Below are 27,006 nucleotides of genomic sequence, written 5' to 3'. Positions count from 1 at the left end.
TGGATTATTCTTCTCTTTAGGAATTACCCTTGGGTGCCTGACCATCCCTGTGGCCTTCGGTGTCTATGTGAATTACAGGTGGCCAAAACAATCCAAAATCATTCTCAAGGTGAGCAACTCCATGGCCACTGTTGGCACATCCTCAGACTCAGGGCCCTGAAAGACAGAAGTGAGCAGTGGGACAAGTGAGATTTTCCAGTGCAGCCCCACACCCAGAAATTCTCCTTACACATCCTGCGGTTTTGGATCCAGAGATCATATTTCCTCCACCCTGTAAGCCTTGCTCTGCCACTTCCATAGGCCTGTACCCTGAGGCTTTTGGCACCCTGGAAAACAAGCAACTATTGATTTAATGTCAGAAAAGCTAAAGCCTGTGTGAAAACACAAGCGCCCAGGCCCATCCATGCACAAGGCTTCACACAGGTGTTCTTGAGGCAGAAGCAGTGCACGTGAAAGTGAGATAAAGACCCGTGTTTAGGAATATGGCTGGTTTCTTGGAAGAGTAGGAGGAAGGGATGTCTTGCAGAAGCATTCCTGGGGACACTGCCAAAGCTGTAGTTTGTACACATGAGCAAGGCTGCTGACCACATGAATAAGACCGTTTAAATAAAATCATCCAGAAAGCACTGAGGAGTCTAGCTATGGGATGATTATGACTAGAACTTTCTACCTCCTCTTGTCTTCGCAATCTTGCCCTTTGTCTGCTGGAGAAACAAGCAAATGTCTTTGCTAAATGGCTTTTAAAAATAATTCAAGAGGCCAGGTGCAGTAGTTCATATCTGTAATCCCAGAACGTTGGGAGGCTCAGGTGGGAGCATTGCTTGAGGTCAGGAGGTTGGGGCTACAGTGAGCCGTGATCGTGCCATTGCACTCAAGCCTGGGTCACAGAGTGAGACCCCATCTCTAAAAAACAAAACCAAACAAATGTAAAGAAGAGGCATTCTTAACAGTGTTGTCAATCTCCTAGGGTGCTTTCCTTTTTTTTTTTTTTTTTTTTTTTCAGATTATGTATCACTTTAGCAGATATAAGGAAATATGTGTGGTTTTCATGAAGATTTGAAAAATGTTTTAGTTATATTTTACATTTACAGAGAAAAATGTGGGGTTATTTGGAGTTTCAGGTAGCAAATCTCAGTTAATTTTGTTTTGTGGTTTATGGTTTGGCTAAGTTTAAGCTTTTGCCGTTTGGCTCTCCCTCACAGAACATCGCCTCTCCAGATGCTTGTGCCAGTGGACACTGTTTTCCCAGTTAGGCATAAGGCTGAATAACTCCCACATTCCTTCTGTGTGACGGAGAATGAGAGGAGCAGACAAATCAGCTGGGCACTGAGAGCTGGAGGATGGCTTCCTATAGGGCATTGTATTGCATGTGGATGACTTTGACATTGATAGTGCACCCTTGATTTTCATTCTCCTTTTTTCTAGCTGTACTCATGGAATAAAGTCCCAACTTTTCCACATTTATTTTTTAAAAATTAGTTAATTAATTAATTTTTTGAATAGGGCCTTGCTCTGTCACTTAGGCTGGAGTGCAGTGGCACAATCATAGCTCACTGTAACCTTGAACTCCTGGGCTCAAATGGTGCTCCCATCTCAAGCTCTCAGGTAGCAAATGCTACGGGCATGCACTGTCTTGCCCTGCGAATAAAAAGACATTTTTTGTTGTTGTTGTTAGAGATAGAGTCTTGCTATGTTGCCCAGGCTAGTTTGCAACTCCTGGCCTCAAGGGATCCTCTTGCCTTGGCCTCCCAAAGTATTAGGATCCCAGGCATGAGCCACTGTGCCTGGCCCTTTTTCCACATTTATTATTGTTATTTCAGTAGGAGAAAATTTCCAGTGTAGTAGTTATGATTTTGTTTACAAAACAAGAGGAGGGAAATGATCATAGAAACTTCTTGCTTTTTAAGTACTCTATTTTTGATTTTTTTTTAAAGGGCATTTAACAATAACAAAAATTAGGATTTTGGAGTTTCCAGCTCTTCTATTAGGCCATCAGTCAGTGGAGAAACCAGATACATCTTTTTTTTTTTTTTTTTTTTTTTTGAGACAGAGTCTCGCTCTGTTGCCCAGGCTGGAGTGCAGTGGTGTGATCTTGGCTCACTGCAACCTCTGCCGCCCAGATTCAAGTGATTCTTCTGCCTCACCCTCCCGTGTAGCCGAGACTAGAGGTATGTGCTACCACACCCAGCTAATTTTTTGTATTTTTAGTAGAAACAGGGTTTCACCCTGTTAGCCAGGATGGTCTAGATCTCCTGAGCTTGTGATCCACCCGCTTCAGCCTCCCAAAGTGCTAGGATTAGAGGTGTGAGCCACTGCACTCAGCCACCAGATAACTTTTTTTTTTGTTTTTTGGAAATGAAAGGTCTCACATATTTATTACTGAACCTAGCCAACCAAGGTGTTCATAACAGGTCCAGAGAGGTAGTGAGTCCATCTCTCCAGATGGTGACAGTTTCAACTTGATTTGGAAACATGATTGTGACCTTCAGACAGCATAAATATGTGTGCCATCTCATATGTATTTCCTTATAGACCCAGTTTGGTTCTTCTCCAGTGTCTCTTTTTGGAGTTGTACCTGATTTAATTACCAGTTTTCATCTAAATCCACTGGGGAATTGGATGATTTTGCTTTTGTTTCTTAGCCAGGAATTCTGAAAGACTTGTGAGAAGACATGGCGGGAAGTGGAGTAAAGCGCACACCACGATGGCGGAGAAAGAGGGGGGCCCAGATACGTCTTTTTTTTTTTTAATATATTTTTTCTTTTTTTTTTACGATGAGGTTTCACCATGTTGGTCAGGTTGGTTTTGAACTCCCGACCTCAGGTGATCCGCCCGCCTTGACCTCCAAAGTGCTTGGATTACAGGCGTGAGCCACTGTGCCCAGCCCCAGATACATTTTTTATATGTCAGTTTTATTTTCTATAAAGAGCAGATTTAAAACTCTTCTTTTGGGTATTTCATAGGATTTATGGCAAAATATTTAATAATATGCATAAATATCCTAGAGCATCTTAGTAAAAAAAAAAAACTAGGCTAATGTAATTGTTACTTTAGTATATCTTAGTCCTATTTTAATTTTAGATCTGACACGTTTTCTGAGCAAATTTAAGTGTCCCTCATTTGCTCTTGGTGGATTTCTTTTTTAAATTATTTTTTATTTTTTTATTTTTATTTTTTTTGAGACGGAGTTTCGCTCTTGTTACCCAGGCTGGAGTGCAATGGCGCGATCTCGGCTCACCGCAACCTCCGCCTCCTGGGTTCAGGCAATTCTCCTGCCTCAGCCTCCTGAGTAGCTGGGATTACAGGCACGCGCTTGGTGGATTTTAAATTTTGAAATCTTTGGTAGAGAGAGGAAGAGGGGATGTTACATTCAGAGGCTTTTTTTTTTTTGAAATACAGTCTCGCTCTGTTGCCCAGGCTGAAGTACAATGGTGTGATCTTGGCTCACTACAACCTCTGCCCCCCGAGTTCAAGCAATTCTTCTGCCTCCGGCTCCTGAGTAGCTGGGATTACAGGCATGTGCCACCATGCCCTAATTTTTGTATTTTTTTAGTAAAGACAGGATTTCACCATGTTGGTCAGATGGTCTTGAACTCTTGACTTCAGGTGATCTTCTCACCTTGACCTCCCAAAGTTCTGGGATTACAGATGTGAGCCACTGCACCTGGCCAAGAGGCTTTCTTATGTTTTAGCATCTTTCTCTTAGGCAGGGGTCTAGTCTGTCTCTGTATTTGAACAGTAAAAATGATCCCAGAACACATTTATGGTCTATTGGGTCATTCTGTTGGCTCGTTCTCTTCTTTAGTTTCCTATGACCACCTTTCTTCACATCCTGAATCATTTAACATCAAGTTGACACTGTAACTAGGTACACTGTTTACTATCTACATGATATGAACAGGAGCTTGCCAACATCCTGATTTTCACAAAATACCCTAGACCATGCTTCCTTCCTATTTTGTCTAAAACTCAAACTATTCGATTTTTTTTTCTGTTATTGTTGGCTTTTTGTTTCTGTTGTTGTTAAACAATAAAAGTAAGAGACAGTAACTATTTGGGAGAGGATAGAGCTCTCCATCAATATTGCTCCTGTGATTGTGACTATTAGCTCAGATTGTCCAGTGAAGAATGGTTAAATTTTATTTGGAGAGGGGACAGGCAGGCATCAAAGTAGCAGGCAGCTGCTGGAGTTTGAAGGGGCATTGGGAGGGGAGCCAGATGGTCAGGTGGGGCAGGCGTGAGACTGGATGTCACCAGCAGAGGGTCGTAGAGGTGTGTGCAGGGGTGTTGGAAGCTTATTATCAGATCCCATTCATTTTACACTTTTGTCCTACCCACAAAAGACTCTGCTACCCAATCCTTTTCGCAAAATCTTCTACTTGAAAAGAAAAGTAGATATGCTAAAAGAAGACTTAGATTTGTTTCAAACTCCACCAATTTCTAGCATAGGCAAGTTACTTGACCACACTGGAATTCAGATTTCTCCTATACAAAATGAAATTGGATTCAATCATCTCCAAGTCCCTTCTTTATTCTAAAATGTCTAGATCTCAAGCATTTTACAACCTTGATGGACTTTGTATCATAGAGCCAAAAACTCTGAGTTTACACACATTTATTTTATTGTTTGCTTCAGATTGGGGCCGTTGTTGGTGGGCTCCTCCTTCTTGTGGTCACGGTTGCTGGTGTGGTCCTGGCAAAAGGATCTTGGAATTCGGACATCACCCTTCTGACCATCAGTTTCATCTTTCCTTTGATCGGCCATGTCACGGGTTTTCTGCTGGCACTTTTTACCCACCAGTCTTGGCAAAGGTATAGTTAAACTATCCATAAATTTCTTTTGCGGAAGGTAAATTTAACACACTGCCACTGGTAGGCTTTGCTGCCTGTGTCAGGAGGCATGAAAAGTTTTACTGACCTAGTGGAATGGAGCAGGATAACTAAGCATAAAAGAGGGTTGTTTATGGCAATTCATGGAAAATGTCCTGTTAATTTTTTATGTAAATTAAAGCAAAGGCCAAATTGATGGGAAGGTGTAATTTGTGAAATGAAGATTGAGGTGTTAATAGAACTTGTTGAGATCTGGATATATTTCTCTTCTTATTCTAATGATTAAACAGAAGGAATGAGATTATTTCACTAAATCAGGGCTCATTCTAGGGCATGAGCAAGTTTCAAGATATTAAATCCTTATGCATTGTTGGTGCCAAATTTTTGAAAAGTTGCTAATTATAAGAGGCGATGAGAGAAAACAGACAAACTTGAGAAATAGTAGGGATTTCTCTTACGTATTATCATTCCGAATCAGGGCGTATAGTTTATAAAGACTGTGAAACATCAAAAATGATACTACGTGTTGGTATGCCCACAATGAGTTGAGCATTATCCTGCAGTGATGGAGGAGACATATGATGGTATTAACTCTTTGGAAGGCAATTTAGTGTCACATCAATTGCCTTATCAATATTTATGTTAGTTAACTGAATAATTTTAATTTTAAAAAGTCTGTTCTGAAGCTAGCACTATCGTATATGCAAACGAATATTGATGTACTAAGATAATTTAGTATTATTTATACATCTAAAAAATAGAAAAAATTTAAATATGTAACAATAGAGATATATTTAATTCCTGATGTACCCATATAATGGATATGATGTGTCAATTTTATTGATTTTGGAAAATACTCAAGAGATAAATTCAAATTAAAAAGAACAGAAAATGACATGTATTTGATTTTCACTTTGTAGAAGAAAGCAAAAAGAATTCCATGAATCAAAAAATATTGGAAGAAATACACAATATGGTAACAATGTTTAATTTTGAGTACAAGATTAAGGATAATTTTAGTTCTTTAGTATTTCCTTGGTATATTTTGAAGCTTTTCAATAAGTATGTACTACTTTTAAAAGGAGAAAAAAATTATTAAAGAAAAGTAAAGTAGCTGAATTCGAAAGGTGAAAGTTGGGAATTTTTAAATTGGTTTTATGCTACTTCCAATCCACTTGGGGAACATTTAGGGTTGTGCTAAGCACTGGGTAAGGCCTTACCCCCTCTATCTCATTTACTTCTTACTACAAGCTTGAGAAGTAGATCTTATCACTACCCTCGTTCTACTGTTGAGTAGATCCTTCAGAGAAGTTAAGTGACTTGACCAAATTCACAGAGCTAGAGAATGGTGGCGTTAGGATTTGGACCTGGGTTTGTTTTCATTCAGCAATTAGGAACATAGTCTGTTAAGTGGTCAGAATGATTGGATCTGGACGGAAAGTGTCCTCTGGCAAGATGAAGTCCACAGTCTCATCTTGTTCATAACCAATGGCCTGACAAAGGTCAGGACTGAGATCTGGCTCATGAATGGTGCAGGTGTGAGTTCCAGCTTAATCATACTGAGTTTTTGACAAAAGTCTGAAAAAAGTGAGGGTGGTTTGAGGCAAGTGTAGCAAGCAATAGCGTATGTAGAAATAAAGTATGAACAAAGAGTTCGCCCTGTACCATTGACAGCATTTTCACCCCCTCATTACACACCCTTGTTACCTCCCCATTCCAGTCCAGCTTGCACATAGATGCTTGCTTGTTTTCTGAAGCACCTCTTTTATCTCTTCACTTCCACGTATAAAACCCTACAGACTCCCTTTATAAATTGGAGACAGGAAACTGCTTACCTCAGCTCTCAAGGTCCTGCCCACGTCTTCCCTCTCTTCCCTCCTTCGTCTTTTTCAAATGAGGTTTATTTCACTTTATGCAGTCAAAAAAAAAAAAAAAAAAAACCAATAAAATATAGGAATATAGAAAGCAAAAAGAAAAATTATTACTAAACTCTTTCGCCAAAGACAACCATTTTAGATATTTGGTCTTTATTTAGGATTTTTGTGTTTGTTTGTTTGTTTGCTTATTTATTTATTGAGACCTCTGTTGCCCACGCTGGAGTGTAATGGCATGATCTTGGCTCACTGCAACCTCTGCCTCCTGGGTTCATGCGGTTCTTGTGCCTCAGCCTCCCAAGTAGCTGGGATTACAGGAGCGTGTGCCACCATGCTTGGCTGATTTTTGTATTTTTGATAGAGGCAGGATTTCACCATGTTGGCTAGGCTGGTCTTGAACTCCTTACCTCCAGGTGATCCACCCACCTTGGCTTCCCAAAGTGCTTGGGTTGCAGACGTGGCTCCACTGCGCCTGGCCATGTTTATTTGGTTTGAAGTGTTATTTACTTTATATTGTTTCATGTCTCTTTAAAAAATCTATATGTATTTTTTTCTTTTTATAGAGACAGCGTCTTACTCTGTTGCTCAGGCTGGTCTTGAATTCCTGGGCTCAAGCAATCTTTCCGCTTCTGCCTCTTAGTGCTGGGGTTACAGGCGTGAGCCACTGCGCCCAGCCTCATAAATCTAACTCAGCCTTCCATTCTCATCTCCTCCAATCCTCTCCTCTGTGCAGACTGGCTGACGGTCTATGCAATGCCTGCTGAATAGGCCACACTCACACTCCTTCCTAAAAAGTCTCTTCTATTTTTTTTCACCCTTTAATCCTACTCCTCCGTGAAGCCTTTTCTCACCCCTTCTGCCAGTTTCTGAATTTCTTCATCTGCATGGCCCTTGGTCACACTTTGTCTCGTGTTGTCGCCGAACCTTTCCTGGGTGCTTATCTTGTGTTTCCACTCCAATTCCTAGGGCAGTGTTTGCAAAGCCCAACTCCACCGTGCCTCTCAGAAGACCACCTGCAGAGTAGGCACTCAGCAAATGACTGTGGAATGAGTACACATTTTCAGTGGCTCGATGTCTTAGCCTCTAATTGTTATGATGCATATGAGAAAATGTGAGAATAGTTTTTATTGCTAGTGCGTTACTCTTGAAGTATTTTCTTATTGGTAGGTGCAGGACGATTTCCTTAGAAACTGGAGCTCAGAATATTCAGATGTGCATCACCATGCTCCAGTTATCTTTCACTGCTGAGCACTTGGTCAAGATGCTGAGTTTCCCACTGGCCTATGGACTCTTCCAGCTGATACATGGATTTCTTATAGTTGCAGGTGGGTGAACTCGCATTGGGTAGGAAATAGCTGATGGAAAATTGTTCAGCCCAACTTACCGACTTTTTTTTCAATCCAAACTTGCATTTGCTGCCCCTGAGATAAGTTTTTTAAAAACCTGACATTTCTGGGGATGATAAGGCACATGAACAGGATAGTTTGGCACAAGTGGGAGTTTTACAGAAAAATATAAAAAACCATCTGAAAGTGAGCTTATAATTATAAACAAATATTAGCTTCACAAAAGTGAATCTACTATCAGAACTTAGACTTCGTAACTTGTTAAGATGAGATCTCCATGAGCAATCATCAGCTCCAAAATGACATTTGCTGCACTTAAACATTGATTTGCTATGTCTCATTAAAAGCCTTGAGGTCTCCCAGGTGCCAAGTTATTTCAGTGTTTCTGTGACTGAGACTTGTGCTGAATGGCTGTGAAATATTTTTCAAATATAAAATATTACATACATATAAATATCAAAAAATATATATGTATGTACAGATGTGTGTAGCCAAATATACATTACTTTGGAGTTAACTATTATGTGGGTTCACAGAGGGTAAATTTAAAAAATACATGTAACGCAAGAACAGAAAACCAAATACCTCACTTATAAGTGGGAGCTAAACATTGGGTGCTCGTGGACATAAAGACAGCCACACTCGGGCCGGGCGCGGTGGCTCACGCCTGTAATCCCAGCACATTGGGAGGCCGAGGGGGGTGGATCACGAGGTCAAGAGATCGAGACCATCCTGGTCAACATGGTGAAACCCCGTCTCTACTAAAAATACAAAAAATTAGCTGGGCATGGTGGCGCGTGCCTGTAATCTCAGCTACTCAGGAGGCTGAGGCAGGAGAATTGCCTGAACCCAGGAGGCGGAGGTTGCGGTGAGCCGAGATCGCGCCATTGCACTCCAGCCTGGGTAACAAGAGCGAAACTCCGTCTCAAAAAAAATAAAAATAAAAAAATAAAAAATAAAAATAAAGACGGCCACAATAGACACCGGGGACTACTAAAAGAGGGAGGGAGGGGCAAAGGTCGAAAAACAAACTGTTGGGTACTGTGCTAGCTACATGAGTGATAAGATTATCTGTTTCCCAAACCTTAGCATTACATAATATACCCAAGAAACAAACATGCACATGTACGTCCTGAATCTAAAATGAAACTTGAAAAAGAAAAAAAATATATGTATGTGTTCACATACACACATATATTTTAATCTTGTGCCAAGGTAAATTTTTACTGTTGTTAGAGAACAGGGTCTGAGTAAGACTCAAGGATGACTGCTATAACTGATTATATACTGGTTGCTGGTTGTTATTATTATATACTGATTGCAGATATAACAATCCATATAACAATGTAAGGAATACCTGGGGCTTAATTTCCCCAGCAGATAAGAGAAATCCTGTTAGAGTCAAACTCTTGGTCTCAGATCCAAGTTTTCATTCCTCTTCGTGGAGAGACTGAAGGTAGCATCTTGTCTGGCTCATTCCCAGCTCCAGCCCAGAGCCCAAGAGTGTCCTATTCTTAGTACGCACTCGCAGGATTTGCCAGCTGACTGACTGACTGAGTGAGTGAATGAATGAATGAATGAGTGAATTAATGTATGAGTGTGTGAGCTGTCAGCAACCTGATGAGTGAGTCTCCATCACAAATGGTTTATTCCAGACAGAAGAGTCATGCTGATACAGCAAATCCTTCTGTTCCATAGCTTTCTCTCTTCCCCCCTTCTTTTTCCTGGGTGTTTATACATGCATGATGCCACCCAAACAAACACCTGAAGGACTGGCCATTGTACAGTGTCACCAAATTAGACTTTTTGTTAAAGTGATGTTTAATACTTGTATGTTTTAACACCTAGCATATCAGACGTACAAGAGGAGATTGAAGAACAAACACGGAAAAAAGAACTCAGATTGTATAGAAGTCGGCCATACGAGGAAATCAACTTCTTCCAAAGAGACCAATGCTTTCTTGGAGGTGAATGAAGAAGGTGCCGTCACTCCTGGGCCACCAGAGCCAGTGGATTGCCACAGGGCTCTCGAGCCAATTGGCCACATCACTTCATGTGAATAGCAGGGACTTGCTGGCTGGACTGGCCCCCTTCGTTTTCAGCAGCCAGTAAAGACAGTGTGCAGCTGACACATGAATCTTGTTGTTAGGGCCAGTGTGAGTATTTCAATGTCCAATGTTAGAATATTTGTATTTCCATGTGGATTGTGAATTGTGATAGGATCACTTTTGGAGATTCCCATTTGAGGAAGTTTCTTCTGGGGCTGAACATAACGTATCAGTGAGCTGCGTTGTGTGTTCTTGTCTTCCCATGCAGCAAATTAATACCTGGCAGCAGGTAAAATCCCGCGTGATGGGAACTCATCCTCATGTTGTGGGTTTTAATTTAAGAAGAGTTAGGACTCTGAGTAGAGGAGATGTCACCTCATACTGCAGGGCGACGCAGACCCACGTGACTTCTTGACTCCGGGCAGGTCCTCTGGTCCACTGGAGGGGTGGGAAACACATAGCTCTTATAACAAATGGGCACTTTTCTCAAATGATTATTATTTTTAAGAAATTGAAAATATTTTTTGATTATAGATGTAATGCAAGCTTGGAGAGAATTTAAAAAACACATAAGGTTAAACATGGAATACTCTGTATTTTCACTCTGTAAAGACAGACATATGTGGCCGGGCGCAGTGACTCACGCCTGTAATTCCAGCACTTTGGGAGGCTGAGGTGCACAGATCACCTGAGGTCAGGAGTTCAAGACAAGCCCGGCCAACATGGTGAAACCTCATCTCTACTAAAAATACAAAAATTAGCCAGGCATGGTGGTGTGCACCTGTAATCCCAGCTTCTTGGGAGGCTGTGGCAGGAGAATCACTTAAACACAGGAAACAGAGGTTGCAGTGAGCTGAGATTACTCCACTGTGCTTCAGCCTGGGTGACAAAGTAAAACTCTGACTCAGAAAAAAAAAAAAAAAAAAAAAGAGAGACACATGCATATCCTTCTAAGCTATGTATGTATACTGTATCATTTTATTTAAAAAAATTGAGATCATTCCATATATTGTTTTGTAAGTCACTTGAAGACATACTATGGAACATCTTCGAGTGTCAGTCTGTGTTGACCTACCTCATTCTTTAGAATAGTAGTTACATAGAAGTATTCCATTGCAGGGAAGGACTGTAATTTATTTAATCACCCCTTATTCATGGACACTTGAATAGCTTTCAGTTGAACAGTATTACAGTGCTACTACAAACACTCTTGTCCTTAGGTGCAAGTATTTCTGTAGGCTCACTTCCTATGACTTGAATTTACAAGCCAATTGCTCACCAAAATGCAGGACGGATTGCTCTCTGGCAACGCTGTACAGCAGTGCCTGAGGGGCCTGGTTTCCCTCAGCCTCACCAGTTAAATGAATGATCAATTTTGATTTGTCAAAACATCTCTTTTAAAATTTTATTTAAAAATTGAGTGAACTAAAGCATTTTTCACAATCACTTGCCTACTTATGTCCTTTGCCTGCTTTTCTATTGTATCTTTTCCTTTTTGATGTACAGATTTTGACCCATAATGACAGTGACGATGTGTCCTATGTGTTGTCGACATTCTATCTACTCCTTTAGCTTTTGTTATTCTCTAATGTCTTTTGTGGTACAGAGTTTTATTTTTTTAATATATTCAGCTTATTAATCTTATTAAGAATGTTTTTTCGGCTCTGATCTCTGCCAATGTTAGCATATTTATCTATTTGTGTGAATTGTGAATTGCGATAGAATCTTTTTTTGAGAATGTATTTGGCCCCTTTTCAGGGAGCTCTTTTTGGGGGCTTATGCAACATATTTATTAGCTGCTGTGTGTACTTCTTGTCTTCCCATGCAATAAAGGGTGCCTGGCAGTAGGTAAAATCTGTCCTCTACTAGTCATTATTAAAAATATTTTCCCATGTGTTTTTCTAATACTTTGGTGGAGTGAATACATACATATTTATTCCATTTTGAATTTATTGTTCTGTATAGCATTTTTTTATAATCATTTAAACATCATATATTGAATCATTATTCTTTTATCTACTGATTTGAAATGCTACCTTTATCACATAACTTCCTACATAATGTGTTTTTGTTGGGAATCTTTGGTTCCATTTTGTGTCTATTATTTGTAAGTTTTGAAATGTGTGAGAAAGTGTTTTGAGATTTAATGTTTATAATTTTATTTTGTAAGTATTCCCAATAACTTGTGGGTTAATGCAATGACAATGATTATTGTATTTTCCCACTAATTCAGAAAGCCTTTGTGTAGTACAAAAGGAGCCCCATTAGGTCTTAGAGCCACGGCACATTGTATATGGAAAAGAACTGTGCGGATTTATGACTCGATTGTTAATTTTCAACTGTTGTTTTACTATTTTGAGATTCCCTTTTATCCATGTGATAAATGTTTATGTAATGAGAAGCTAGTCTGTTCTATGTTCAGACACATGGGACAGAAACAGTAATGAGGCAGAAAGGGTTCCTGCCCTCACGGAGTTTATAGTCTAGCAGGGAAATAGATCACTGCAATGAACACAGTTAGGAGAGTTACAAGTAACACAGATCCCCAGTTCTAACATGAATATTATTATGAGTTTTTGTTTGTTTGTTCATTTTTGTTTTTGAGATGGAGTCTTGCTCTGTCATTCAGGCTGGAATACAGCGGCGCTATCTCAGCTCCCTGCAACCTCTGCCTCCCAGGTGCAAGTGATTCTTCTCCTGCCTCAGCCTGCCCAGCAGCTGAAACTTATGGGTGCCTGCCACCACGCCCCTCTAATTTTTGTATTTTTAGTAGAGATGGGGTGTCACCATATTGGCCAGGGCTGGTCTTGAACTCCTGACCTCAGGTGATTTGACTGCCTTGGCCTCCCAAAGTGCCGAGATTATAGGCGTGAGCCACCACGTCTGGCCTCCATGAGTTTTAAAGAATCCACAAAAAATAAATGTCTAAATTATTTCTCCACATAGACACCTAGCACAAAATGGTAAAATTCAATGCTCTTCTGAAAGCATTAACAACATGGTCAGTATTTACAACAGTCAGGATGTTCCAAGGATGAGGGACAGGTCTATCAAAGACCATCCTTTAAGACAGAAACAACACATATCATTGTAAGGGCTTGAAAGTACTCCTGTCAGAAGATGGCCATCTGCATAGATGGTCTGTAAACATGTTACTGAGAACTTGAAATAGTGAAGCTGTTCAGAAGGCCACATGTTATCTTTAGAACAAAAATATAACTGGAAAAAAGGCTTACTTGAGTAAATTGCATTCTAATTGATCTAAAAGCTGGGACCTACATGAAACTCAGAAGTGGGGCCAGAGAAATCATGTCAAGCAGAATGAGTCCATGTCTAAGAGGAAAGAGGCAGCTGGATGGTCGGGGTAGCAGAGTGCAGGGGAGAGAACACAGGCTGCATCAGGGCTACCTGCATTCCACTTTTTTTTTTTTTTTTTTTTTTTTTTTTTAGATAGAGTTTTGTTCTTGTTGCCCAGGCTGGAGTGCAATGATTTCATCTTGACTCACTGCAACCTCTGCCTCCTGAGTTCAAGCAATTTCCCAGCCTCAGCTTCCCAAGTAGCTGGTATTACAGGTGCCCGACACCACGCCTGGCTAATTTTTGTATATATATATATTTTTTAGTAGAGACAGGGTTTTGCCATATTAGCCAGCCTGGTCTCGAACTCCTGACCTCAGGTGATCCATCTGTCTCAGCTTCCCAAAGTGCTGGGGTTACAGACATGAGCCATGGCGCCCGGCCTGCATTCCGCTTTAATAGCTAGGATGCCTCTAGAGCTGTGGATTGAAATCCATTGGAGCTGAAATTGAACCTTTACCTCAGTTATCTGGGGAACTTTGGGCAAGTGACAATCCCCCTGGGCTTCAGATTCCTCTCTTAAAATGGTTGATAACACATTCAATCCTGAACACCCTGAAAAGGAGGCAAGGTGAAAACACCTGGTCCGATGCATAAGTGATCAATACATGTTACATTCCCTTCTTTTTCTTGTGTAATCAGAAATATCCCTTGTGTAAAGAATCATTCAGCCTAACCCAGTTAATGAATCATATGTCAGTCTCTTGGTAACCTTCCCATCGGCCTTGGCCTGTACTTTGCCCAGCAGGAGGAGCCCCCTCTGAATGTCCAGCCTCTTTATTCTGCTAGATCCACCTACAGCTTCCTTGTAAGCTAATAAATCAGCAGCATGGTTCATCAGTGTCCTGAAGGTTTGCTTAGCATGACCTTTGGAGTACAGCTATATTTTGGTTGAATAAATAAAACTGTCTCTAAACCTGTAAAAACTGAAGACTACTTTTAAATACTTCTATCCATGAATCTCTTCAATAGTTACACATTCAGACACTTCTAAATTTGTAAGAAGATCTTGAAAGATTGACACAGTGTTCGCTACCTTGTAAGGATGGTAGAAACTGAGGCAGAACTGGAAAGGCACAACACAGTGTTCGCTACCTTGTAAGGATGGTAGAAACTGAGGCAGAACTGGAAAGGCACACCCTGCTTGCTGCTACCCTGTATCAATTGCTGTTTTTGTGCTTAAGAACAGAACCAAGATTTTGTTCAGGACAGCAACATATCTAGCTAAAAATAACTTTCTTGAAGCTAGAGATGGGCATGGGACAGTTTTTGCTAATAAGACAGAAGCAGAAGTCTGCCCTTGTCTTCTGGGAAATTTCGCTTTCTTGCCCTAGGCACTCACTGCCTTTCTCCCTGTCAATTCCTGTTTCTTTTCTGGAAATGTGGATGTAATAGCTGGAGCTGTGGCAGCCACTTCCAGGCCGTAAAGGAAAGACCAAGGATAATTAGAGAGCTGTTGACATTCTTGAGTTATAGAATTAACCGCCTATTTCTGAGCAAATGCCTTCTTCTGAGCTTCTCTTTCTTTCTTAATGAAAGAAAAGAAACTCTTAGGTCCTTTAAAATTTGTGAAAGAAAAAAACCCCAAAAAACTTGGGATCCCAATTCACTAGGCCAAAAGGAAAACAATGAAGCTGAAAGCTGAGCCATGCAAGAAACTGCCTTTTCTTTTGTTCCTAAGCTACAGATAAAGGTTAAATATCTCCACAGGTAGTTACTCTATCTTATATTATGCACTGAGTGCAAGATAAATACGTAACTATTTCCCTAACTGGTCCTTTTCTTTTGCAACATGTGAGTTCAGTACTGTGACCATATACCTCCTTTTCCCCCTCCAGCTCACTATTCTCCTTTAAGTATTGAAGCCCTCAAACTTATCATTGGAGAAAGGCATAGACCACAGACTGTTTCTGTGATTCCATGTAATTTCTTCCAAGCACGTCCTTAACCTTGGCAAAATAAACTTTTAAATTGTTTGAGACCTGTCTCATATACTTTTTGATTTACAACTTGTAAGGCTGTTTGGTTGGTTTTGGTTACTTGCAGTCAAATACAATCTCAAATTGATAAAGTAAAGCTTTGATTGGCTTAAAAATATTATGCAGCTCAGCCCACAATTTGTTGCATTTATCTCTACCATAACAATATTTCTGAATTATGAATTTCTGAATTATATTTCTGAATTATGTAAAATGGTAAGACATTCTATCATTATCAAGGTATCTACATCTGGAAGATAGCTGTAACAAGCTGTTTTTAAAAAATGTATTGGATTTCTCACATTACATATAGATAACTAGTTTTTTATAAACCAAAAAATCTGGCAGGCTATCTGGGACCACAGATGTAAAAGAATCTGATCTTTTTTCAACAGCCATTTATTTCCTGTTTACCATGAGAATACAGAATTATCTCTACTAATGACATGTACCAAAGTTTTGATTTTGAAATAAAATTGTTTCTAATTCTGCAGTGCTCAGACTATACTAAGATACTCAGTCTTTTAGAATACATAACTTTAGTTCAGTTTTGTAAATATAATCTACTACAATTTGTGCTTCCCCTTCTACAGCCTAGAGTTGTCACTGGCCATCATTTGGCCAGTTCTCTCTGGCAGAATGAGTGACAGCAACGAGTTTTGCATGTAAACCTGGCCCAGCTCATAAAATCTCTCCACAGGCAATCCTTTGTGGGGAATGGTGGCGATTCTCAACCTTGGAAGCTATGTATGTGTTGATTACAGAAATTTCATCGGCCTGAGCTTCCTAAAAATTGAGCCGTAGATCTACATTGCTGGGCTATTCACTTGTCCGGAAGTGTTAAACTAGAAATACACTGTTATGTTTAAGCCATTCCATATTTGGGCTTTATATTTTCTAGCGCTTAGCTAATACAAGGTATGTTAAGAGCTGAATTGTACTTATTCATTAATTTGATATGAGTGTTTTCACGTGCCACCCCAGCTCTGTGGCCTCACCTTGCTTTCTAACCAGAGTGGTCCTAGCAAACGGCTCTTACCCTTCCATGCTGGTAGAACCAGATCCCAGCTGAGGGCAGTAACATGTTTACCATAATAAAGTTTCCATTCACAGGTCGTAAAGCTAAACCTGCATTTTCTTCCCAGTTTCCATTTCCTAGTGACATTCGTTCCAGAAAAAGCATCCTCCAGCTCCACCCTCTCCCATCTATGTTGACTTCAGATGGGAGCTAATCACCTCCAGCTGTACTAGCCCCTAGCGCTCTGCTGGCCTAGTTTCATATGCCAACAACAGGAAAACGGGCCTCATGATTCCAACTCACTCAGAACAGAGATTTCCAAATGCCATTTAAAGCAATAGAAACCTCTTTTTCAAATGAAATCTTCAGTTATAACCCAATCTATAAAACTCTGATTGAAGTGGGAATGGTGGTGGTAAAGCTTCTCTTGCCATATTCAGAGCCAATTCTGAGGTAGGATGCAAACCTGTTATCTGGCAGAGCTTTATATATTTACTGTGGAGCTTTATATATTTACTGATACTGTCTTCTGCCTTCAAATAGCCCCAGCTTCTCAGGAATAGGTCCCAGCAAATTGCTGCACTTAAGATTAGAAATTCAGCTTTGCACAGTGGCAGTATTGTAGCCAATGAGGTTTATCTGGGGCGCGATTATTGCTAATTGAAAACTTTTCCCAAGACCCCGCCGTGACGACTTGCTATACAGTCGGCACTGGCAATTTTTGACAGTCTCTATGGAGACTGGTTAAAAAAAAAAAAAAAAAAAAGATTAGAAATTCAAGTGAACTAGCTCAGAAATGATGCAGTCTTATGAGGATGAGCCAAGCAATTTTCTGGGTCTTGGAATGGTGTTGAGGCAGGAGAACAGGATCTAGAGACAGGAAGCCCAAGGCCTTCTTGGAGTTGGACTAAACGGAAAACCACACCTTTCCAGGACCAAATAATTAGGGGCCAAATGCCTACCCCTCTCTGAACCTCCCCTCCCCTATGTCACCAATGGGTATGTCTGTAATTGGTCCATTCTGAAACCTTCATTTGCTTATACATCATCACAGGTAGGATGCCTCTGATTGGTTCTGGGCAAATCCTGCCTCTGATTGGTCCTGGGCCAACGCCTTTATTTGTGTAGGATATAACCTATCAGAGGCCTCTAAAGGGTACTTAGGGGTGTTACCATGCTCTTGTAATTCAATAAAAACCCCAGGAACATTATAATCAGGGCTCTTGAGCTACTTGCTTGCTCAAGCTCACTTCCACTTTGTGGAGTGTACTTTCACTTCAAAAAAAATCTATGCTTTCATCTTCCATTGCTTTGTCTGAGCATTTTGTTCAATTCTTTGTTCAACATGCCAAGAACGTGGACAACTCACAGTCCAGAACTTCCACTCAGTTACAGTGTCATGGCTGAATGGAGAAATACTATTAGAATTTAATGAAATGAATTTAGTACCAAGAATCAAAGAACTACTAAGTTAAAGCAGGTTTGAAATCAATCTCTTTTTTTCCTGTTTGGCAGAACCAAATATAAACCTTCAGGTAGTATGATACTGTTTTCTTTGATTATCCCTTGGTCAGTTGAGTACTGTGGCTAGGACTTGAAAATATTCTGATTTATGTATCAGCTGGGCTCAGTAAGTAGGCACCATTCACAAAGAGGTAGAAGAAAGAAAGACTGAATTTCTGAGCTACTCTTAAGCCAATACGTGACCCCCACATCAGTACTCACTGAAGATCTGTCAGGATTTCTGACAACACCTCTACTCTCCGTGGCTGTTAAGACTGGGGTCAACTAGGGAGATGGGAAGTGGTGTCTAGAGGTCCTTGTCTTCCCAGGGGCCTAGGTGTTGTTGAAAAATAACACATTGAAAATGTCTAATTCGTCTGCACACAGTTTTGGCTTGTTCATGTTTTAAGGTGTGTTTTTATTTACAAAGTGAGATAATGCATTACAAACAGATGATGCAGTAATAACAGGTAACTGATAACTCCATTTTCATGAAAAAGTATATAAATATATTACAGGAAATTCTATATAGTAAACATTAGAAAGTGATACAGTAAACATTTGCTACTTTTTTTCTATGCCAATATTACTGTCATTTAAAGCTTAAATACTGGTTTCAAGTATCCCCTATAAAATAACTACTTTATTAAAATATTGGAAAACATTTTTGCTATAAACAAGATTGGTACATTAAAAATAGACTCAGCATGTCTTTGTAACAATGTCTGCTATTATCAAATGCTGCTTTAATCATCTCTATGGTCTGTACTGTTAGTGTTAAAAATTTTAAATAATCACCATAGGTTAAAGTAGCTGTAAAAATACAGCATTTCAATATTATTTATTGTCATGAAGAATACCCCTCTAAGATAGAGGAGAATATGCATGTTGTATGAACTTGCTGCTCTGTGATCTTTATTTTGGATAGAGAGCAGGAGTCTGTTGGAGGTTAAGGAGAGAAATGGAAATGCATCCAGACAGAGGCTCTTTTCATGTCACTTCAGAAGCTGAGGCTGCTGTTTTTGCTCTTCTTCTGCTTGAAGACGTGTCAGAACATAAAGGATGACTTGATAGCAGAAAATATATTGATCCTATGGCCAAAAAAAAAAAAAAAAAAAAAAGAGAAGACTTTAGATGTATAATGTAAATATTATATACAAATAGCTATACCACTATCAGAAGTAATGTTTGAGGAGTTTTGAAAATATGAAAAAATTTTGTTAGAATGTTGAATGTAAGAAGCAGGGTGTAGAATTGTGTATTACAAAAATTATAAAAAATAGAAACCAGACTGACAAAAAGAGGAGAGAAAAAGCCTGAGGCATAGGGGTGGAACTATCACAGAGTGCTAACTGAAGTTGTCTCTGATTGGTGGGTCACTAAAATATTTTTTGTGCTTTGATTATACTTAGTGAGAAAAAAACCTTCCTATATAATTTCTTCTGGATTTACTGAGCTCATTTTGATGTTTTAAAATGTCAAAAAATTAATAGCTAAGAAGCTATTCAAAATAATTGCCTTGCCAGATATGGTGGCTCATGCCTGTAATCCAAACACTTTGGGAAGCTGAAGCAGGTGGATCACTTGAGGTCAGGAGTTCAAGACCAGCCTGGCCAACATGGTGAAATGTCGTCTCTACTAAAAATACAAAGTTAGCTGGACATGGTGGCAGGCACTTGTAATCCTAGCTACTCAGGAGGCTGAGGCAGGAGAATCAGGGAGGCAGAGGTTGCAGTGAACTGAGATCACGGACTGCACTCTAGCCTGGGTGACAAAGTAAGACTCCATCTCAAAAAAAAAAAAAAGTCTTTAAATATTTTGGAACAAAAGCATGAAAATAAAAGTTCTTTGAAAACGAACTCCTTTGATGAAATTATTTTCTATTAAATTGATGGTGCAGAGATCTGACTTTTTTTGTTATTTGTCAAGGAACTGCATCTGAAAATAAAAAATTCGCAATATATTAAATGAAAAATAATAAAACAACAACCACCGTTGAATCTCATTTAAAATAGCTGCATGTATGTATGTTTGAGCATGAAGGAGTGTGCACATGTGTTTAGGACAAAGAATATAATAACATCTCCTAAAAACATTAACAGCTCTTTGAGAGTAGGAATATAAGTGGTCCTTTAAGTTTCTTTTTCACTTATCTGTATTTTAACTTTTCCATACATTTATCCTTGACTCTTTCTCTGACGCTGCATGCAACCCATTAGAAAATCCACTTCACATCATGTCCTCTTTCTGTCACTCTGTCCACACTTACCACTCCAGTGGTAGCCACCCCTGCTTGCCACCTGATGATCTCCTTGCTTATAATCCTGCATCTTCCTCCGCAGACTGGGTGTCATTCTAACACAGCAGGCAAGTAGTTCTTTAAAATGTGAGTCACTTCACTGCCACTTCATACTACAATCCTGTGATGGCTCCCATTTCACTCGGGAACGTCCAGGTCCTGGCCCATGTCACCACCCTTCTAACATCATCTCCTCCTTCTCTCTTCCTTCCCCCATGTCCTGCTTGCCACATTGGCTGTGATCATACCTGAACACACAAGATCTTTGGACTTCTACACAGGTGGTCGATCTGTCTGAAAGGCGCTTGTCTCCAGAGATCTACACGACCCCCTCCTTTACCTTCAAATCTTTGCTTAAGTGTTACTTTGTCAATGGTACCACCCTGTTTAAAATCGTAACCCCAATCTGCCATGATTCTCTTTACCTATTTCACTTTTCTCTAAAGCACTTACCACTTTCAGAGATCCTATATAATTTACAAATTTAATATGTTTATGATTTCCATCCTTATCACTATTCCACTAGAATGCCTTTGTTATTCTATCAAGGATCTTTGTTTTATTCACTGATGTGCTCCACACACCTAGAAGAGTTCCTAATACAAAGTAAGCACTCAATAAATAGCTGTTGAATGAACAAATGAATGAATGAACTTCCTAGGTGTAAAGGGCTGCTTATACCAATCAAAATGTTTTTCTTCCCTAAAAAGTGTGATTGTAAATCAGCTTAATATTTAGGAGACAATTTGAATTAAAAAGGATTATGAAAGGAAAGTAGGCAAATGCTAATTTTTAAAGATAACAAATTTCCATATTTTTCAAGAGGCAGAGAAATGTTAATTTATGGATATTTGAAAACAGCTTCTACATCTCCCACTCTCCCACTACAGACAAAAAGGATTGTGGAACTCTTCAATGAAGACAGACACTCTAAATAAGGTACTCCCTGCAAAGGACACAATAGTGTCAGTGGGTGATATAACTCATGATTTCCTTTCTGGTAAGAGAAATGAAAATCATCAAAGTAGGATAAATGGACCCACATATTCACACTCCCTACAGAATGTCTTCTTTAAGCTAAGCAACTCCAGCCTGCTTTGCTGTATTGGAGGCAATGCTGATGAATCCATTACCTCTCAGGGAATTTCTGTAGCAAGAATGTTACCTTCTATCTCTTTTTCAGGTTGGAAATAGGGAAGGAATGCCATTAATTACACAGTATTTTTGTACCATTCCCAAAGTCTTCCTCTAGCATGCTATCCCATTCTCTGTAATCTCTTCAGTGCAGACACTGCATTTTTAAGTTAAAATTTTTAAAAGCTTGGAAGTATCTTAATTTTTTTCTGAATTAGTATTCATGCTTAAAAAAAATGCCTCTCACTGCAGTAAATGTTTGGCTTTATGCTCTAACATGGGAAGCCTCAAAAAAGAAAAATCGTTTAATAGGAACTTTAAAAATATTAGAATCTTTACAAAAATCCTCATTAGGAGACCCAGCCATGACTCACCTCCGTCTGAACCATTCCATGTCTTTGTAGTCTCATGCAGCGCACCAAATCAGAGATGTCAAACTGTCAGAGGAAACCACAGGTGCGTGAGATTAAAAGGGTAACAGAATTTGAATCTCAAAAGGATCACGGGGTTGGGGTGGGGGTTGGCTTACGTAAAATTCTGTATCCCGCTCTTCCTCCCCTTCTAGTAGTCTCAGGGAAACTCTCCTGGACAAAATGACTTGGCGAATGGACTCTGCCATCACTTGGTATTCTTATTTTTTATCTTTCTAAGAATTAGGGAATGTTAATCTATTTGAAAATGCCCCAAAGAAAACAAATTCTCTTCCCTCTGAAATGTGACTATTTTCTAATATTACAATTAAAGAAGGTAAATTATTTTTCCTATACATTGCTCTTCAGATCAAGAGATTTCCAAAATAAAAAGATCTCGATTTCAGCTGACATTGAGCAGCTGGAAAAGAGGGAGAAAAAGACTATTTCGTTTCATCCTACTTAAATTATTTTAGCTACTGTGTAAAGTGCTTTTAACTAAAATTCTCTAAGAGACTAATTTTAATCATACATTATCTATGGTAAAATATTCTAGCATTTTAAGTAAGGTTTATACTGAGTTCACAAGTAAGATTATACTCATAAGAATAATTTTTAATGTAATTGTTTATAGAGAGACTATTTAGCATTAATTTGTATAATAAAATATACATCTTTTACCCAGACAACAATAACACAAAAATACAAGCTTTTCCATTTCAAAAAATACTTTCTTTTGTGCTTCAATATTTCTGTCTTTAAAGTGTGATAACAATACTATCTTATACAAGCCTAAAGGCTATAAGGGGTAAAATGAAATACTGCATAAAAGGCCTCTGAGCACACAGTTAAAGAAAAAAAAAACAGTAAAACAAGTATAAAATAGAAGTATTATTTTTTGTTGATCATGGCCTATGCAGTTTTGAATACCAATGTTTACAAAAATACAATTTTGTATAAAATAAGAAAATAAAAGCAGTCATATGAATTCATAAGTTAAAAAAATTTCAAGATCACAACATATTATCAAAAATTAGACTCCATCATTATTTCTGGCCAAATGCTTACTCAGCCCATATCTTGTACTCACATCAAGATCCTGACTGATTAATCCCAGAACCACATCTATGCAAATCAGGGTCCCTGAACGTCCAATGCCAGCACTGCAGTGCGTGATGATTGGGCCTGATTTGTGGATGTGTCTCATGTAGGAGATAAAAGTAAGCAGATCATCTGGTTGAGAAGGTGTATCATGGTCTGGCCAGGCAGTGAAATTCAGATGAGAAATATGGCGCAACTCTCTGGTCTGAAATTGTACAACAGAATAAGTGGATCATGACATGTTATATTGTTCATATATATATATATATATTTTTTTTTTTTTGAGATAGGGTCTTGCTGTGTCTCCCAGACTGGGGTGCAGTGGCACAATCTCGGTTTACTACAACCTCTGCCTCCAGGTTCAAGCAATTCTCCTGTCTCAGCCTCCAGAGTAGCTGGGATTATAGGTGCATACAGCCACACCCAGCTAAGTTTTATATTTTAGTAGAGACGGGCTTTTGTCATGTTAGCCAGGCTGCTCTCAAGCTCTTGACCTCAAGTGATTCACCCACCTAGGCCTCCCAAAGTGTTGGGATTATAGGCATGAGCCACTGTGCCCAGCCACAATGAATTCTTAACATCATTTTGTGCTTTCAAATTTTGGTTTGTCTGTAGAATCAGACCAAAGGAAAAGTGGAAGAAACTAAATGACTCCACTAAGAAAAACATGGAAGGCCTCTATGAAGGTTGCCAGATCCACATTTTAAATATTGATAAAAACTACTTTTTGAAAACCCTAAAAACGAATTACATTTTGAAATGGGTAACAACCTTTTTTGGTTACCCCGTTCCAAATGTACCTCAGATAAAAGTCAGAGTCACTGCAACCCTCCATAATCTGGCTCTGTTTCCTCTTAGACCTCACCTCCTCCTCTTTACCCCATGGCCACTGTACTCAAGCCAAATGATTCTCTGTCGTTTTTAAAATACAATGTGCACACAATTTGGTCTCAGGATTTTTGTACTCGTTCCTTCTGACTGGAATGGTTTTCTCCTCAGATATTCCCTCCAACTCTCACTCAACTCCTTCCCATTTTCCCCAAATGCCATTTTCTCATGCCTTCCCTGACTCTCTGTTGAAAATTACAACATATTTCTCACTCTCCCCCAACCAATTGTCCTTCTCTGTTTTATTTTTTTCCACAGCACTATCAATACTATTTCCTCTTCAGAATGTAAGCTCCATAAGGTTAGAATTTTTTTTTCTGTGTTGTTGACTGCCAAATCTCCAGGGCCCATAAAAGGGTTGAGTTCTATAAAAATGTGTGGATTAAGTGGATAAGTCACTTAAAGAATATCGAACAACTGTGCTACCCTAAGTAATAGGTAAGCTAGCATAAATCAATAAAAATCATGAATCAAAAATTATAAAAGAAATTATCAGGCTACATCTGCATGACACCAATAGAATTCAATTGATATGCTTTGTTTCTATAAAAGTAAAGTCATTGTTTCTTTAAGAAAGCTAAATCTCTATTGGAAACATTACTCACACCTAGCTAGGATACTGCACACAGGGGTGTAGTAAGGTGAGAGAGAACACAGAGTGAGGAAACAGTAGCAGCTTTACTTGAAGTATGGCAACTTATCCAATTCAAGCTATATTGAGCAATATGGCCACTTATCTAATTCAAGCTATATTGATTCAGTGGTTAGGTAACTGCAGTATGAGTGATCTGAATAACAACAGTTTATGCTAAAATTACCCATGTATTCCTAAATATGTTAAGTTGCCTTTATGAGGAAATATTTTCTACTTACAGATTTTTAAAAATAGTTTTAATGAGTCTACTTAGAGGTTTGACCATAAAAACACAAGTTTCCAGCATGCAACTTCTGAGCCATTTTGTGCTATCACCAAGGATGATAATCACATTAAAAGTTCTGCATTTTCATTTTAGTATAGCACATAATGGAAGAAACTGGCAGAAGTCATGAAGAAGGTCACATTTAAACTTATACGATAAAGAAAAAATAGCTAGCATTAGTTCCATTGCATGGGAACCACTGTCTTTTATCCAGAAATGACATTGGTGCAATCATGGAAAGAGTGCAGGCTTGGATTACAACTAGGAGATACACCTTGAAAAATGGAAAGATTTAATTCACTTACCTGAATATCTTCAAGGGTCATCGCCCTCACCACAAAACCCTTCAGCTGCTGCATTCTCACAAGAGCCAGTCGAAGTCTGTTGCTGACCATTGTTGTTTTGCCTAGGATGTTGGGCCAATAGCGCTGGCATTTGATTTTTTCTCCTTCTACTTCTTGAGTCATCATAGCTATCACTGTGGATTTTTGTTCCCAAATCATCTGCCAGAAGTCTCCAACAGTTGTAGGTAGTGGTCCTTGGCAGGCAATGTAAATGAACTCTTCTTTCCCTACTGGTATCTTAATGAAGCTGGCATTGATGTAGCCACCTTCATCTCCAAGAGGCACTCTTGTAGCATCATCTGTGAATTTTCCATGACAAAACAAAGCCATCCATATTATGTATTTTAAACAACAGTCTTACAAATTTCATGAGTCAGAGATCATGAGAAATTCTGTCATAGATGAAATCATCAACATATTTTAATAGAAGTATATTTTCAAATTGTAGCACATATTATTTCATATTTATTGTTTCTGCTCATCTTACAAACATATCTAAGATGTCAGCTTAGTGAGTTTCTGACATATGAAATTTGTTATCATTTACATAGATTTAGTTGAAATTAAAATTAGTAAGTTAATAAATACATTTAGAATTGCCTAATAAGTAACTAGAGAAACAAAGAAAAACAATGGATACTTCTCTATCATTATTTTAATGATGATGACAATAATAATAATAACAGTAAAAGGCAATTCCAAAAAAGTTTTTCATAGAACAAAGATTACTATTACAATATAGTACAAAATTTAGTATTACAATAACACTATTAAAATAAATATTGCAGATGTTACTGGCATAATTAACTCTCACTCACTTAATAAAATTATATATTCCTTTAATAGGAGCCAAAACAATACATTACACAATAAAGAACAGTTCACTTTATTCTCCAGGCATAAAGGCCCTTATCTTTGTTTTATTATAATTTCATATAGTCAAAATGTAATTTTTTAAATCAGGCTGCCCCAGTGAAAAGTACGTATAAGCTATCATTCACTGAGGTTATACTGTCTAAGATTAAACCAAGAGAATAAATTTGTATGTATTACATACCTTAGAAGTTATTTCTGTTTCAAATATCTATAAATTTAACTGGTAATTACTGTGATTACCAAACTAAAACCTTTTTATGATAGGTTTCAAAATTCCCCCACCAATTTCCCTTTCTCACTTGATTTCTAACTCTTAGTCCATACTGGTCATTTGTTTTGTGGAAACAAATCCACTCATTAGTTTTGGATTTATGGTTTGTCCTATTCTGACTCTGGCCATTTTGCTGTCTAAAATAACTCCCATTTACTTTATGCCAAACAATGATCTGAACTACTTTAAAAATGATTAAATTTCATTGCTTACAGGAAGCTTTCCAAAATGAATTTGTATTTTCTATCTGTATTAGAAAAATACAATTGCATTATTATTGTATTAGAAAAATACAATTGCATTATTATTTACCATGTGACTTGTCACTATTGATTTTATTATTTATCTTTAGATTTATGGTTTCTTGGTAAAGATAGGGTCAGTGTGTCTTATGTTATAATCTTCAGTGCTAATATATACACATGTTGCTGGTAATTATAAGCTGCTGCTAGAGGTAAGTATTTTGGTACATGTATTCATACATAATATAAAACACAGTGTGATTTTTTTTCATGAATTTTTTTTTTTTTTTTTTTTTTTTTTTGAGACGGAGTTTCGCTCTTGTTACCCAGGCTGGAGTGCAATGGCGCGATCTCGGCTCACCGCAACCTCCGCCTCCTGGGTTCAGGCAATTCTCCTGCCTCAGCCTCCTGAGTAGCTGGGATTACAGGCACGCGCCACCATGCTCAGCTAATTTTTTGCACAATTAGTAGAGACGGGGTTTCACCATGTTGACCAGGATGGTCTCGATCTCTTGACCTCGTGATCCACCCGCCTCGGCCTCCCAAAGTGCTGGGATTACAGGCTT

The 27,006-nt window shown here is 38.7% G+C and overlaps 2 protein-coding genes and 1 non-coding gene across 13 annotated transcripts in view; 2 read left to right on the top strand and 1 right to left on the bottom strand.

The window, feature by feature from the left end:
* SLC10A6 (solute carrier family 10 member 6) overlaps positions 1-13,496 on the top strand; it is a 31,982-nt gene extending 18,486 nt beyond the window's left edge. The window contains exons 3-6 of the mRNA XM_003923983.4: positions 21-109; positions 4,637-4,812; positions 7,872-8,029; positions 9,899-13,496. Of these exons, the coding sequence (XP_003924032.1) occupies positions 21-109; positions 4,637-4,812; positions 7,872-8,029; positions 9,899-10,113 (638 nt within the window). The 3' untranslated portion in view covers positions 10,114-13,496. The remainder of the gene's footprint in view (positions 1-20; positions 110-4,636; positions 4,813-7,871; positions 8,030-9,898) is intronic.
* A 3,555-nt stretch (positions 13,497-17,051) lies between these two features.
* Positions 17,052-17,192, top strand: LOC120363684 (U4 spliceosomal RNA). The gene has a single exon (XR_005579141.1). It is a non-coding gene; the product is annotated as a U4 spliceosomal RNA (small nuclear RNA).
* Positions 17,193-18,272: 1,080 nt separating this feature from the next.
* PTPN13 (protein tyrosine phosphatase non-receptor type 13) overlaps positions 18,273-27,006 on the bottom strand; it is a 220,927-nt gene continuing 212,193 nt past the window's right edge. For 4 of the 11 annotated variants that reach the window (XM_010334771.3, XM_010334773.3, XM_074396400.1 and 1 more), the window contains 4 exons: positions 25,013-25,350; positions 22,889-23,104; positions 21,763-21,825; positions 18,276-19,046 (listed from right to left, as the gene is read on the bottom strand). In XM_010334771.3, coding sequence (XP_010333073.2) covers positions 18,951-19,046; positions 21,763-21,825; positions 22,889-23,104; positions 25,013-25,350 — 713 coding nt within the window. In that variant the 3' untranslated portion in view covers positions 18,276-18,950. Of the gene's footprint in view, positions 19,047-21,762; positions 21,826-22,888; positions 23,105-25,012; positions 25,351-27,006 lie in introns of all 11 variants that reach the window. The other 7 variants (XM_003923981.3, XM_003923980.3, XM_074396402.1 and 4 more) reach the window with 4 other exon arrangements.

This window comes from Saimiri boliviensis, chromosome 3 (assembly GCF_048565385.1).
Source record: "Saimiri boliviensis isolate mSaiBol1 chromosome 3, mSaiBol1.pri, whole genome shotgun sequence".
Taxonomy (NCBI): Eukaryota; Metazoa; Chordata; class Mammalia; order Primates; family Cebidae; genus Saimiri; species Saimiri boliviensis.
This window is presented reverse-complemented; position numbering and strand designations above follow the sequence as displayed.